Source organism: Otolemur garnettii, unplaced genomic scaffold, assembly GCF_000181295.1.
Source record: "Otolemur garnettii isolate 467f Iridium unplaced genomic scaffold, OtoGar3 scaffold00010, whole genome shotgun sequence".
In the NCBI taxonomy this organism is placed as follows: domain Eukaryota; kingdom Metazoa; phylum Chordata; class Mammalia; order Primates; family Galagidae; genus Otolemur; species Otolemur garnettii.
The window spans coordinates 16,831,268-16,844,966 of record NW_003852405.1 but is presented as its reverse complement, the minus strand read 5'-3'; the positions used below and the strand labels follow the sequence as shown (position 1 = coordinate 16,844,966).

At 41.8% G+C, this 13,699-nt stretch overlaps 1 protein-coding gene and 2 pseudogenes across 3 annotated transcripts in view; 2 read left to right on the top strand and 1 right to left on the bottom strand.

The window, feature by feature from the left end:
• Positions 1 to 231: 231 nt before the first annotated feature.
• Positions 232 to 740, top strand: LOC100952046 (annotated as a pseudogene). Its single transcript, XR_153054.3, has one exon. The product of XR_153054.3 is annotated as a 40S ribosomal protein S11-like (transcript).
• A 709-nt stretch (positions 741 to 1,449) lies between these two features.
• Positions 1,450 to 13,699, top strand: part of BTBD8 (BTB domain containing 8) — a 78,741-nt gene continuing 66,491 nt past the window's right edge. Inside the window, exons 1-2 of the mRNA XM_012801621.2 lie at positions 1,450 to 1,598; positions 6,263 to 6,460. Coding sequence (XP_012657075.2) covers positions 1,450 to 1,598; positions 6,263 to 6,460 — 347 coding nt within the window. The remainder of the gene's footprint in view (positions 1,599 to 6,262; positions 6,461 to 13,699) is intronic.
• On the bottom strand, positions 6,754 to 11,707 carry LOC105886429 (annotated as a pseudogene). Its single transcript, XR_002771867.1, has 2 exons — positions 11,696 to 11,707; positions 6,754 to 7,517 (listed from the first exon to the last, which is right to left on the bottom strand). The product of XR_002771867.1 is annotated as an iron-sulfur cluster assembly enzyme ISCU, mitochondrial pseudogene (transcript).

The following is a 13,699-nucleotide window of genomic DNA, read 5'->3' as shown; positions in this document are numbered from 1 at the left end:
TCTACCCCTGCCACCTCCAATTTTTCTTGTCCGAAACATTTATCCCTTAGGGTTGAGAAACGGGTATGTGAGGGAGTGCTACTCCTTCGATCTTTCGTGGGAAAGACCCACGAAGTCAGGAAGACATCACATAGAAAGGCTGCACACCCTGATTTGGATTCAGGCCTCACAAAACGTTTATTAAGAAGAATGGTTGCCTTGTGCAATCGGTAAGGAAACCCGGAGGCCGCCTCTGCTTTCTTTTCTACCGGAGGCCGGGAAGATGGCGGACATTCAGACTGAGCGAGCCTACCAAAAGCAGCCGACCATCATTCAAAACAAGAAGAGAGTCCTGTTGGGAGAAACCGGCGAGGAGAAGCTCCCTCGGCACCACAAGAACATCGGTGTGGGTTTCAAGACTGCCAAAGAGGCCATTGAGGGCACCTACATTGGCAAGTAATGCCGGTTCACTAACGTCTCCGAGGGCGGATCTAGTCTGGCGCGGTGACCAAGATGAAGATGCAGAGGACCACTGTCATCCGCCAAGACATCCGTCTCCATTACACCCGCAAGTACAATCGTTTTGAGAAGCGCGCTTATCTGTGCACCTGTCCCCCTGCTTCAGGAATGTCCAGATCGGAGATACTGTCACAGTGGGCGAATGCCGGCCCCTGAGCAAGACGGTGCGCTTCAAAGTCACCAAAGCTGCTGGCACCAAGAAGCAGTTCCAGAAGTTCTGAGACTGGATATGTGCCCACGCCCCCAAGTGAAATAAAGTTATTTTCTCATTCACAGGCCAACAAAAGAAAAGAATGGTTAACATCAACCGAAGGCAAAGAAGAGAGGCGGGGACAGGGAGACTGAAGATGGCTTTGGGCCGGCGTGGTGGCTCACGCCTGTAATCCCAGCACTCTGGGAGGCCCAGGCGGGCGGACTGACTGAGCTCTCAGATTCGAGGCCAGCCTGAGCCAGAGCGAGACCTCGTGGCTGTGGTGGGCGCCTGTAGTTCCAGCTGCTTGGGAGGTTGAGGCAAGAGACTCGCTTGAGCCCAGGAGTTGGAGGTTGCTGTGAGCTATGACACAATGGTACTCTACTGAGGGCGACATAGGCTCTGTCTCAAAAAAATAAGTAAAATAAAATAAAATAATTAATAAATAAAAGAAGATGGGTTTGGCCCCGCAGGACTGTCCGCTCCCGCCTCCTGGCAGGGGTAAACAGAGCTAGTACGCTTGCGCACAGCCTCCGGGGTCACGTGCCGGCCGGGTACCCTGTCTCTGAGATGCCCCGGGCTTCGGGTTGCCTGCTCTAAGGGACCGTCTACAAACTGACGAGAGGCGTCAACCTTTTCCCTTAGGGGCGGATTCGGGAGGCTGCGGAGCCCTCGGTCGGAAACGCCCCCTCCTTCGGCCTGGGCGGGGCAAGTGAGGCGGAGTCCTGGGCCTGCCGGGAGCCGCCGCGCCTTTGTGGGCTATGGCTCGCTGTGGGGAGGCCGGCGCGGCCGGTGTGGTACTTTTGGGATCCCCTGGAGTTTGCAGTAGAGGGTTGCAAAGGAAGGGGCCCTGTGAGCGGCGCCGGCTGAAGGCGTTGGTGTCGGAGCAGCTCAGCCAGGACCTGCTCAGGTAGGAGGAGGCGGGAACCCTGGCTGCTTCAGTTCCTGACTCGCCCACCTTCGCCCCCGAGCTGCGGCCTCCCCTTCCCTCCCGACCTGGTTCTCCTCGCCGCAGGCGCCGTGGGACACTTGCCAGTCTCCAATCCCGAGCCCTTCGGGCAGCGTGTACCACATTCAAAAGGAAAACAAAAATTAAAGGCGTGGTTTTGTGCAGCACCAGTTTATGTAAAATATTTTAACACAGGCAGGTTTAGTAGCTTGAAAGATTGTTAAGGCTAGGGTGAATCCGGGTCCTGAAACATACACAGTTTTTTAATAAGCTTACACAATATAAAAACAATAACCAAAATGAGCATTTGAAATGAGGAAAGAACGGCCCCTTAGGGGTCTCTTTCTTTTGAGCTCTCTTTAAAAAGTGTACCAGAAATGCTTGCACAGAAATACTTCCTGATTGCAGCCTGGCCTCTTCTCTCCACCTAGAACACTCTGTGGCTCCCACTAACTCCTGGCTTCCGTGAAGACCCAAGCAAATGGAGGGTCATCCCGAACCTTTGTAAGCCGCATAGATGTCCATATCAGGATATCGGGAATCCAGCTAAAGTTATCTGGATCTGTTATCAGTTATCTGGCCAGGATCATACTATGAGAACCTGTGCTAGAGAGATCATGATTACTAATAACAGTTAAGCAGCATTTAACATCTAAAATGCTTTCTGTCAGACACCCCCACTTAAGGCTCCAATGACTATCTTTTATTAATGTAAAAATTTTTCCTTTAATTACCTACTGGTGTTGCTTGTCTCCACCAGTGAGGGACTGAAGTAAAAATGGAAAATAAAAGTAAAGTTGCTTTGGGTTTGGTGCTTAAACTCTAGTGAGAGAGATAATGGCCAAAACAAAAGTGATGGTGGTGGGGTGAGTTGAGAAGACTCTGTATAATGACATTTGAGTTGCCTCTTGGGAACTGATTAAGAATTGGTTCGGTGAAGATTGCAAAGGGCGAGATAGAGGATATCTAAATAAGGGGAATGGCTTTTATGAAGGCGTAGAGGTTTGAAAACAGCTTAATTTATTTTGGAAAACCAAGTTGTATTAGTCAGTGGTTCTCAACCTTCCTGAAGCCACAACCCTTTAATATAGTTCCTGTGGGTTGTGACCCACAGGTTGAGAACTGCTGTATTAGAGTCTCTAAATAGTGAGGAACAGAGACACTCAGGATTCCCTAAGGTGATGAGATACAGAGAAAAAGGAGGAAAACAGTTTCAGCAGTCAAAACGTCAGATTTGATGTAGAACTGGAAAGTTGCTTGGGGTAAGACACCATGTATACAGTAAGACCATATGACAAATGGATCATTATTCAGGGCAATTTTTTAAAAAGTTTATTGTCATCATACTATTTGCTATACACTGGGCTTAGATGAAACGTTTTATTCGTTCCCCTCATGAATCCTGTAAGCCTTGTTATCATTTCTGTTCTTCTACATTTAATGCTGAGAAAACTGAGCATTAAAAAGGAAGTGATAGAGTCAGAATATGAACCTTGGCAATCTGGTTCATAATTCTGGGATGTTAAAGTGATTTGCCCAAGCTCACATAACAAGAATGTGAACCCAAGTAGTCTGCCTCATCTATGGTAGCTGTGCAAACTGATCTTTCAGTAACTTCGTCTCTGCGTTTCTCCTTACCCATTTCTTTCTTTTTAAATTTTTATTTGTAACCTTATCATAGATTTGCTTTAGAGAGCTTTTAAGAGTGCCATCAGTTGGTCCTGTTTACTGTAGACCAGCGATTCTCAACCTGTGGGTTGCAACCCCTTTGGACTGTATTAAAGGTTCGCGGCATTAGGAAGGTTGAGAACCACTGCCGTATACCATCATTGCTTGAGTTCTCTTGCTTAACTATCTCATTAGCCGGTGGCTAACCTTGGCTGAGTGCATTGTCCATTCAGATCTGATTAGGGTGTAGGGACATGTGGTACAAACCAGGGCCATGTATCAATTATAAATGAATTTGGTTGCGTTTTTTGAAAAGATATTGTGGATATGATTAGGAATCAAAGTGACAGCAGATGAGAGTGAAAATATGGACTAAGACTAGATCACATAAGTCGCCTTTCTCCAGTAAAATGTTTGCAGTGTATTCTGGAGTCAAGAGAGAGCCATTGGTGTTTTTCAAAATAGGATGTTAACACATTTGGATTCTAAACTTGTGGAAAGAGAACTTAGAAATAAGGAGACCGGCTAGGAGATTTTATAATAGTACAGAGATACAAAATGGCAGTAGAAATAGAACAATTCAATAGACTTGATGACCGATTACATATAGGGAACAGAAAAAAGGGAAAAATGGAAGATGGTCCCAAATCTTAGGACATGGGGCAGAAAGTTGTATGAAGGTTCAGGAAACTATATCCAGGAGAATTGGAAATATGTCTGAAGTTGAGGGAAGTTGGATGAGCAGATAGTGATTAAAGATTTGTGGCATCACTGATGCCCAGTTATCCAAAGGAAATATGAGGGAGATCCTTCCCTTCACCTTCTACGTACACTCACCAATTCCTGCCAGTTTTATTACCTAAATATATTTTAATTCCATCCCTACTTTTCTATCACCATTGACCTCTTCTGGCTCAAGACTTTTATGTCATTCATCTGTGCTGTATAGTAGTTTTCTCATCTTTATTCTCATTTTCCTCTAACTCCTCCTCTATACAAATTTATTTATTTTTTAAAAAATAGAAAAATTAGACCAGGTGCAGTGGCTCTGGCCTGTAATCCTAGCACTCTGGAGGCCAAGGCAGGTGGATTGCCCAAGCCTAAGAGTTCAAGGTTACTGTGAGCTACGATGATGTCATGGCACTGTATACCCAGGCAACAGAGTGATACTCTGTCTCATAAAAAAAAAATTACTTATAAAAATAATTTATTGATGAAAATAGGGGCCAGACCTGGTGGCTCACGCCTGTATAACACTCTAGGAGGCCAAGACAGGTGGATTGCTTGAGCTCAGGAGTTCAAGACCAGCCTGAGCAAGAGTAAGACCTGTTTCTACTGAAAATAGAAAAACTGAGGCAAGAGTTTACTGTGAGCTATGATGACACCATGACACTTTACCCAGGGCAACAGAGTGAGACTCTTATCTCAAAAAAAAAATAATAATAATTATATATATATATATAAATATATATATAGGTCAAACTAAGATGCATCTGTTTCCTCATTGTTTTCAAGATTCTGAAAGCTTTTGTGCTCTGAAACATTTCTTTAGGGTAAAATAGGATCATTTAACAAGCAGATATTGCTATATACTGAAGATACACAGTTTTTTCCCTTGGAGAGTTCATTATTTAGTAGGGAAAAAAAGACACATAAAAATAATGATGATGCAATGGCAGAAGTGCTGTAATAGAGGTATGTACTGAGTGTGATGGGATTAGAGGAAGAAGCCATTAACTTAGTCTTGAGGGAGTGAGTATCATTGGCAACTTTCCAAGCTTTCATTGCAACAAATAGCTTCATTTGCTACTGTACCTCCTATAGTGTGCCGACATGATTGCCAATTAAATCCAGCAACTTGAAAGTCCCTGCGAATACGTACCTTACTGATGATATTGCTATGGTCATATGAAGTATTAATTAATATTTAGAGAATAAAATAGATAGTTACTGCAAAGAGACAAAAGATTGTACTATGGTTTCAATTTCTTTTATCACTTTTAATATACAGATAATCAGGGGCTTTACCATAACTACGTGTACTCATTAGTAAAAGAATTCAAGTGGGTTTAGCTCATGAGTCCATCACTTTAATAATAGATTATAACATGATTAATTCTATTTGTGGGAGAGAGAAATGGAAAAGGGTTTAAATGTCACATTCTTGACAGCCAAGCCTGCATATCAGACTTGGTAATTAACATTAGTCAGAACAAAGGGTACCAGTTTGTCTGAATTATCTACTGTTGTGTTTGGTTTGTTGGTGTTAATGTTTACTTTTGTTGCTCCAGTTAATAAGATTAAAAAAAAATTCTTTTCATGTTAACTTTGTGTTCTGTGTTTCAGAATAAATCTAAAGAAAATGTATTTTAAAGGAAAATCAGCGGAGCACAAAATCTATTTTGTTATTAGAAAGAATTCATAAGATATATTTTGAAAAAAGTAGTCTCACTATTTTAGTGAAATTACCTTTGTTTTCACTGTAAATTAAAAAAAAATTACATTCTAAGCCAATTATTAAACAATGTTCTTTGGAATGACCTGATAACAAACTCATTTTTTAAAATTTAAAAAGTAAATTTTTTTAAGACAGTGTGTCATCATATGTCATTGCAACCTCCAACTCTTGGGTTCAAGTGGTCTTCCAGCCTCAGTCTCCTGGGATTATAGGTGTGCCTGCCTGGTTAATTTTCTTTTTCTTTCTATTTTTAGTGGAGCTGGGGGTCTCCTTCTTGCTCATGCTGGCGTCTTAAGCTCATAGCATTCCTCCTGGCTTGGCCTCCCAGAGTGCTAGGTACAGGCATGAGGCACTATGCCTGCCAAACTCATTTTTACATTATTTCATGTTGCCTCTGTTTTTTAGCTTATATGTTATTTTCAAGCCTATTTCATAAAAATAAATATATATAGTTCTTAGCATCAGTAATTAAACTATGATACGTTTTTCTTCCTTACAGGCTTCTAAAGGAAGAACTCCATACAGATGTTACTTTCTCTGTAGGCCGCACTTTGTTCAAAGCCCACAAAGCAGTCCTTTTAGCAAGGGTTCCTGACTTCTTTTCTCATACTATTGGACAGACGTCAAATAAATTAGCAAATCAGGAGCCTGTTGCCGTGGAGAATGTTGAAACTCCAGAATTTAGAACATTTTTGCAGTAAGTGTTTTTCCTCTTCTAAGATTTACTTATTTTAAACATATTTGTATGTATGTTTGTTTTCATTGCATGACAGTAGAACTTCCATAGTTGACCACCGTGACTTTTTTCCTGTTATCTGACATTGTTTTATTTATTATATATAAGTACATCTGTTTTATGTGCAGTAACTGATTCTATCAAATAATTACATCAAGGCATTCTAATTTCCCCCAAAATCAATTCGGGTAAAATTAAGATACTTATGTACTTCACAGGCTGTCAGAACTTGAGACTTCATTATTGATTTCAGTTCTGAGGTCACACACACAATTCAAAATATACATTAACTGAGTTAAGGCGATAAATATGGGCTGAAAGAAATAACAGGATTCGGAACAATTAAACTCTGTATTTTGCTTGCACTAGGGTCACGATGTGAATGGCGAGACTCGTGTGTCTCTCATAGCTCTTTTATGTAGTCCTGGGGGCTTCTGAACATCTAAAGGTACTGCCTGGTGGGTGGGCAAACAGATGACACCACTTGAAGGCTTCTCCCAGGGCTCATTTCTTCTCTGCCTCTCCTTTCTTCGGTTCTTGTTTCAGTTTGTAATCAGCCAGGGCAGCCTTGATTGCATCTTCAGCCAGCATGGAGCAGTGCAGTTTCACAGGAGGAAGGCAGAGTTCCGTGGCGATATCTGTGTTTTTGATGGTCAAGGCTTCCTCCACCGTTTCCCCTTTCACCCACTCAGTGGCTGGTGAGCTGGAAGCAATTGCTGAGCCACAGCCAAATGTTTTAAACCTGGCATCCACAATCTTCCCCTTTTCGTCTACTTGAATCTGTAATTTCATTACATCACCACATGCTGGAGCCCCCAGCAATCCAGTCCCAACATTTTTAGATGTCTTGTCAACAGACCCCACATTTCTACGATTTTCATAATGGTCAACCACCTTTTTTATGGTAGAGCCGAGCCGTAGCTGACAGCATCCGGGTGGGCAAGTGCAGGCTCCAGAGTAACAGAGCCGATGCCGCCCACCTCAGACAGCCCGCTCCAGCCGCAGCCGTTTCAGGTGACTTAATTTTTATAGACCAGAAATGTCACATATACATAGTCCTAGTTCCTTATGTTGACCACCTCTGTATGTAGACCAGTTTGCTGCAATCCCTTGGGTGATCAACTTACAGAAGTTCTACTGTATTTTCATATCTATCTTGTAATATGATAAGAAAAATCCATTCATCTAGTAATTAGTAGTAGTAGAGGCTATTAATATTAGAGGCTTAGTAGAAACTACTAATTTTAGACTGATTCTGAGGGAAGAGAAATGAATGGTGTGCTAATTTGAATGAATTTTCCTATGCTAGGGTTTCTCAGTAGTGGCGCTGTTGACATTTTGGGTCATGTAATTCTTTGTTGTGGAGGCAGTACTGTGCATTTTAGGATATTTTGTTATGACCACCAGAATGTCTCCAGACATTGCCGGATGCCCTCTGGGGGGCCCAATTACTTCCGTTGTTCATACTGACTTTTGTATTGTTGATATGTGAAACTGTGAAACTTTAAGTAAATTATGCATATTTACAAAAATATAAGAACTTTTATTTTCACAGCTATATCTTAGTCCACTGGTCCCCAACCTTTCTGGTACCTGGGACCAGGGATGGGGTTGGGGACAGAGGGGATCTGACAGGAGGTAGAGCTTAGGCAGTGATGTGAGAGGTAGGAAGCAGCTGTATATACAGATGAAGCTTCATTGTGTGCCCACCTGTCACCCACTGCTGTACAGTCAGTTCCTATCAAGCCAGGGACCAGTACCAATCTTTGTTCACTTGGACTACTTAGCTGTTTGCAGAACTGCCAGTCTTTTCCAAAATGGCTGTAACATTTTATATTCACACTAGCAATGTAAGCAGGTTTCAGTTTCTCCATATCACCAGCAACACTTGTTATATACCTTCTGTCTTTTTTATTACAGCCATCCAAGTGGATGTGAACTGGTATCCCACTGTGGTTCTCCTTTGTAGTTCCCTGATGGCTAAGGGAAATGTTAAGCGTATTGTCATGTGCTTCTTTACCATATTTATATCTTATGTGAACTATCTCTTTACATCCTCTGCCAATTTTTAAATTGGTTTTTCCTTATGTTATTGAGTTATAAGATTACTTTATAAATTCTGAAATACTAGACTCTTTTTAGAAATATGATTTGCAAACAAATTTCTCCGGTGAATTGTCTTTTCACTTTCTTGATATCATTTGTAACACAAAATTTTAAAATTTTATTAAGATACCTACTCCGGGGTCATGATAATTGACTTGCATATTTCCTTCTAAGAATTTTGTAGTTTTGTATTTTTAGCTTTTACACTTCGGTCTATGACCCATTTGGAGTTAATTGTTATGCATAGTTAAGGATGGAATCTGACTTCCTTCTTTTGTGTTAGATATACAGTTGTCCCAGCAGCATTTGGAAGACTATTCTTTCTTCATTGGATTGTCTGGACACCCTTGCCAGAAATCAGTTGCTCATTGCTATGAACTGGATTGTCTCTACCCAAAATTTGTAACCCACAGTGTGATGGTCATTGGAGATAGGACCTTTGGGAGATCATTAGGTCAAGATGAGGTTTTGCAAGTGGGGCCCTCATAAGATTTAGTGCCTTTAGAAGAAGAGGCACCAGAGAGCTTGTACGTAGACTTTCTTTCACTACCATGCGAGGACACAGTGAGACAGCAGCATCTGGAGGCCAGAAAGAGGGCCCTTACCAGAACCCTAATCTTGGACTTCTAGCCTCCAAAAAGCTATGAGAAATTGATTTCTGTTGTTTAAGCCACCTAGCTCATGGCAGCCCAGGCCAGTACACCCATAGATCTGAGGGTTTATTTCTTCTCTCTCAATTCTATTCTATTAGTCTGTATTTTTGTCCTTATGTCTGTACCAATTACCTGTTTTGACTTTTATGGAGAATCAAGTTGGATTTTTGTGTTTTATGTCCTAGATCCTAGGTGATTTTTAGATGCTAGTCTTTAAGTTGTTTGTTGACATGCTTTTGGCTATAATCAAAATCACATTTGGCCAGGCATGGTGGCTCAAACTTGTAATCCTAGCGCTCTGGGAGGCAGAGGCAGGTGGATTGTCTGAGCTCATGGGTTTGAGACCAGTCTGAGCCAGAGTGGGAACTTGTCTCTAAAAATAGCCGGCTGTTGTGGTGAGCACCTGTAGTCCCAGCTACTTGGGAGGCTGAGGCAAGAGAATCGCTTAAGCCCGAGAGTTGGAGGTTGCTGTGAGCTGTGAGACAACAGCACTCTACTGAGTGAGACTTTGTCTCAAAAAATAATAATAATAATAAAGCTAATAGTGTGAGCAGTGGTCTGGGTGTGTGGATAGTTGTGATGTCAGTAGTGAAACAATCCACTGGGACACAGATTGGCTTATGTTGGCACTGCTGGTAGGCGCAATGGGTTGGACCGGCGATTCTCCAGTCCTATAGCTACTTAAAGCAAGGTAAAGGATATGGTCCTGTGTGCATTTAGGAGAGCTTGATCTTCACTGTTCCTCCCCACCCAAGTGGTGACTGTAACTTATCAGGATGCAATCTGGAGTTAAACTCCCCAAATGGCACCTTAGCCCTGTGACTGCAGAGAGCAGGGTCCTATTAAGGTGAGCAACAAGAAGAGGAAGCTATGGGGACTTTGGTTCACTGCTGTCTTTGCTGCATGGCTGCCAGTTACAGGGTGGTGGCTATTGTCCTAGATGTGCTTAAGAGAGCCTGATTTCCTCGTCCCTCCTCAACCAGGTTGTGGCTGCAGCCAGTCAGGCCAAATTTGGTCTGAGGGCAGATGCGGCCCAGAGTGAAACTCTCAATGGCACCTGGGCCTGTGGAAGAGTGTGGGGCTCCTTCCAGGAAAGGAACTGTGGCCAGTGCCATTTGCTTAAGTCTTGGTCTCACCAGCTGCCCGCAGCAATATGGCAGGGATCTTCCCAAGGTTGCTGGGAGCCTCCAGTTTCCATTCTGTCACCTCATAGCCCCATAGTGGCAATAGCTGCACATAGATCTTCAGCATCTAGACTGTCAGAATAATACCAGCAGGATTCTATGTGGGTTCACCTGGTGCAGCAGTTTCTCTGTGTAGTCTCTAGGTGGTTCTCTATGTTAGCCAGAGACCTGTGTGAGTTGAGGGATACTCCTGTAGCCAAGATTGTAACAACTCTTTTTTTTTTTTTTTTTAATTTCAGAGTAATATGAGGGTACAAATGATTAGGTTACATTGTTTATATTTCTAAGGTAAAGTTCAAGTTGTAGTTGAGCCCTTCACCCATGGAGTTTGCTGTATACCCTTCTGTTGTACACATTAGATGAGAGCTCGCCAATGCCCCTGCATCTTCCCCTTTCTACTCCCCCCACCCCGCTTGAATATAATTATGTTTTTGTCTCTTGTGTGGACATGTAGTGGTTTATCTATTGGTTTCATGTTAGTATTGAGTACATTGGATACTTTTCCATTCTTGTGATAAAGAAGAATGTGCTTCAGCTCCATCCAGGTAAATACAAAAAATGTAAAGTTTCCACCTTTTTTATACAACCTCTATGGGAAGAAGTATGGAGAATCCTCAAAAAGCTAGAAGTTGACCTTCCATATGATCCCACAATCACATTACTAGATATCTACCCAAAAGAAAAAAAAATCATTTGACCATAAGGACATTGGCACTAGATTGTTTATTGCAGCTCCATTCACCATCATCAAGATGTGGAATCAACCTAAGTATCCATCAACCTATGAATGGATTAATGAACTATGGTACATATATACCATGGAATACTATTCAGTAAAAGCCCTTTTCCATGTGTGAAGTTCTGGGCATTTCTTTCTTACTATTTCTCTGTATCCAGGAGCTTTTCCTAGCTCTCTCAGTCACTCCCCGACCAGGCAAGGTGCCTTGCACCTCTCCTTACTTGTTTTGGTGCTTCCTGTTACTGCTGTGGTGAATCCTAGCATTATCTCATAGATGATCTGTTCGAGATGTGAATATATACTTATTCTGGTTCCACTTCATGGAAGAGGCACAAACTACCTGCTTCTAGTCAGACATCTCTACAACCTTTCCCTTTAAGTACAATTTAGAAAATCGACATCATTTTTCAGTGGAGGCTCATGGAGTTCCAAATATTCATCTTAAAATGTATATTTTTTTCCATTAGCAGGTGATTTAGTGGAGTTGTTTTAAGAGCAGCCTTTGTAGTCAAACCACGTCTACCATTTCTGTGTGAGCTTGGACTAATCACTTTCCCATTAGTTTCCTCATCTGAAAAATGAACATAACAATACCTACTTATAGTGTTGTTGTGATGGTTAAATGAAATGGTTATAAAGCACTTAACACAGTGGCCTGGCATATAGTAAACAATGAATAAATTTTAACATGTTATGCACAGTAGGTGCTACAAAATTACACATTTCCTTAGTAGTGTTGAGTGTATGTTTAGAAGATCCTTGACTGTATACAATGGCTCATGCCTGTAATTGGAGCATTCTGGGACACCAAGGAGACTTGAGATCAGGAGTTTGAGACCAGCCTGAGCAGTGAGACCGCCCATATCTTAAAAAAAAAAAACAAACGAAGATGGTGATCCTCTGGGTAGGTCAAATTTTTATGCATTAGAGAAAGGTAGAAATTAAATCAGTATTATCCTTTGATTGTTATTAAAATTGAGGACAAAATTGACTTAGAGACAATATGGGACAGTGGAGAAGCACTGGGCTTGGTAACAGGACAGATCTGCCTTCTGGCTATGCCTTGTTTTATGATTGCTTTTTCAGCCTCAGTTTTCTCATTTAGAAGAATAGTTGGAGTAGCTGGCTTTGTGCTTGATAGCCCTTCCTAGTGCTCTATTTTAAGCACTTCGTCACATTCTGTTTTGTGTTGTGTTAGGCACATATGTCTGTGGTTATGTAAGCTCCCTGAGATTAGAGTGTCTCATTGATGTGCACGTCCCCAGCAGTACCTCCTGTAGGTCTTGTGCATAGAAAGTGCTTGTGATGTTTCCTCTTTTTAAAAGCAGGTTGACTTGAAATTAAAGGAAAGCATATGGAAGAAAGTATAATGGAAAATAATGAGATTAAAATTTCTTTTGGTAAAAATTTTGATAGAATAATTTTTTTGTTATATGAAATTGAGTCCTTAAAAGTATCTTTAATTCGTATCTTTTCTCTTCAAGTAACTGATAATGGTTTTTAAATATGCTTTTATGTTGCTGCTTACAGAGTGCTTTGGTATGCACTTGAGTCGGAGTACACCATGGAGTCTTTGAAAAGTAGTTTTATTTGTGGTGACTTTAGATGTGGCTCCAAGGATTGTCACCAGAATGTAGTGCTTGCTTTATGATGTCATGATTAAAATTCAACTCAGAATCATAAAAATCTTTGATTTGCCAAGGAGACTTACCCTATTACTGTTGTGAGAGAGAGGGAAAGAAAGGGGAAGACCTTTGAATTGTTAGTTTAACACCAAGAACTGGGAGATGCTAGGATAAACTGTCAACCAGGTGAACACATAAAATAGCACAGAATAAAAGCTTCAGTTTCCTCTGTACTCTTTCTCTGGTAGTGGCTATTTTTTCTCACAGATCCTTTAGTTGAGGTCAGTGTCTTTTCTTGGTGTATTAACTATATTTTCTTACTTTATACATTCTTGACATTCTGGTAACTAGGGTTTCACAGACTGGAAAAAGACCACCCCTCCCAGAGCTAAGATAATTTCTAGAGATAGTAATTCCTAGAGATACTGAATGTGCCTTTGATGTGAAAACCAACCAATTCTGAGTCCATACACCCACCATACACCCACCTCTTCTGTTTGGTTCTTATACTTCAGGCTGCGATATTCTTATATCTTAGTCATCCCACAGCCAGACAACAAACAGCTAGGGCTGGGCGATGGTGACTCATGCCTGTAATCCCAGCACTCTGGGAGGCCAAGGTGGGTAGATTGCTTGAGCGCAGGAGTTTGAGACCAGCCTGAGCAAGAGCAAGACTCCATCTCTAAAAAATAGCTAGTCACTGTGGTGAGCACCTGTAGTCCCAGCCACTAGGGAAGCTGAGGCAACAGGATTGCTTGTGCCTAAGAGTTTGAGGTTGCTGTGAGCTAGGATGACGACATGGAACTTTAACAAGGGTTAGAGTCTATCTCAAAAAAAGAGAAAGAGGCTCGGCGCCTGTGGCTCAAGCGGCTAAGGCGCCAGCCACATACACC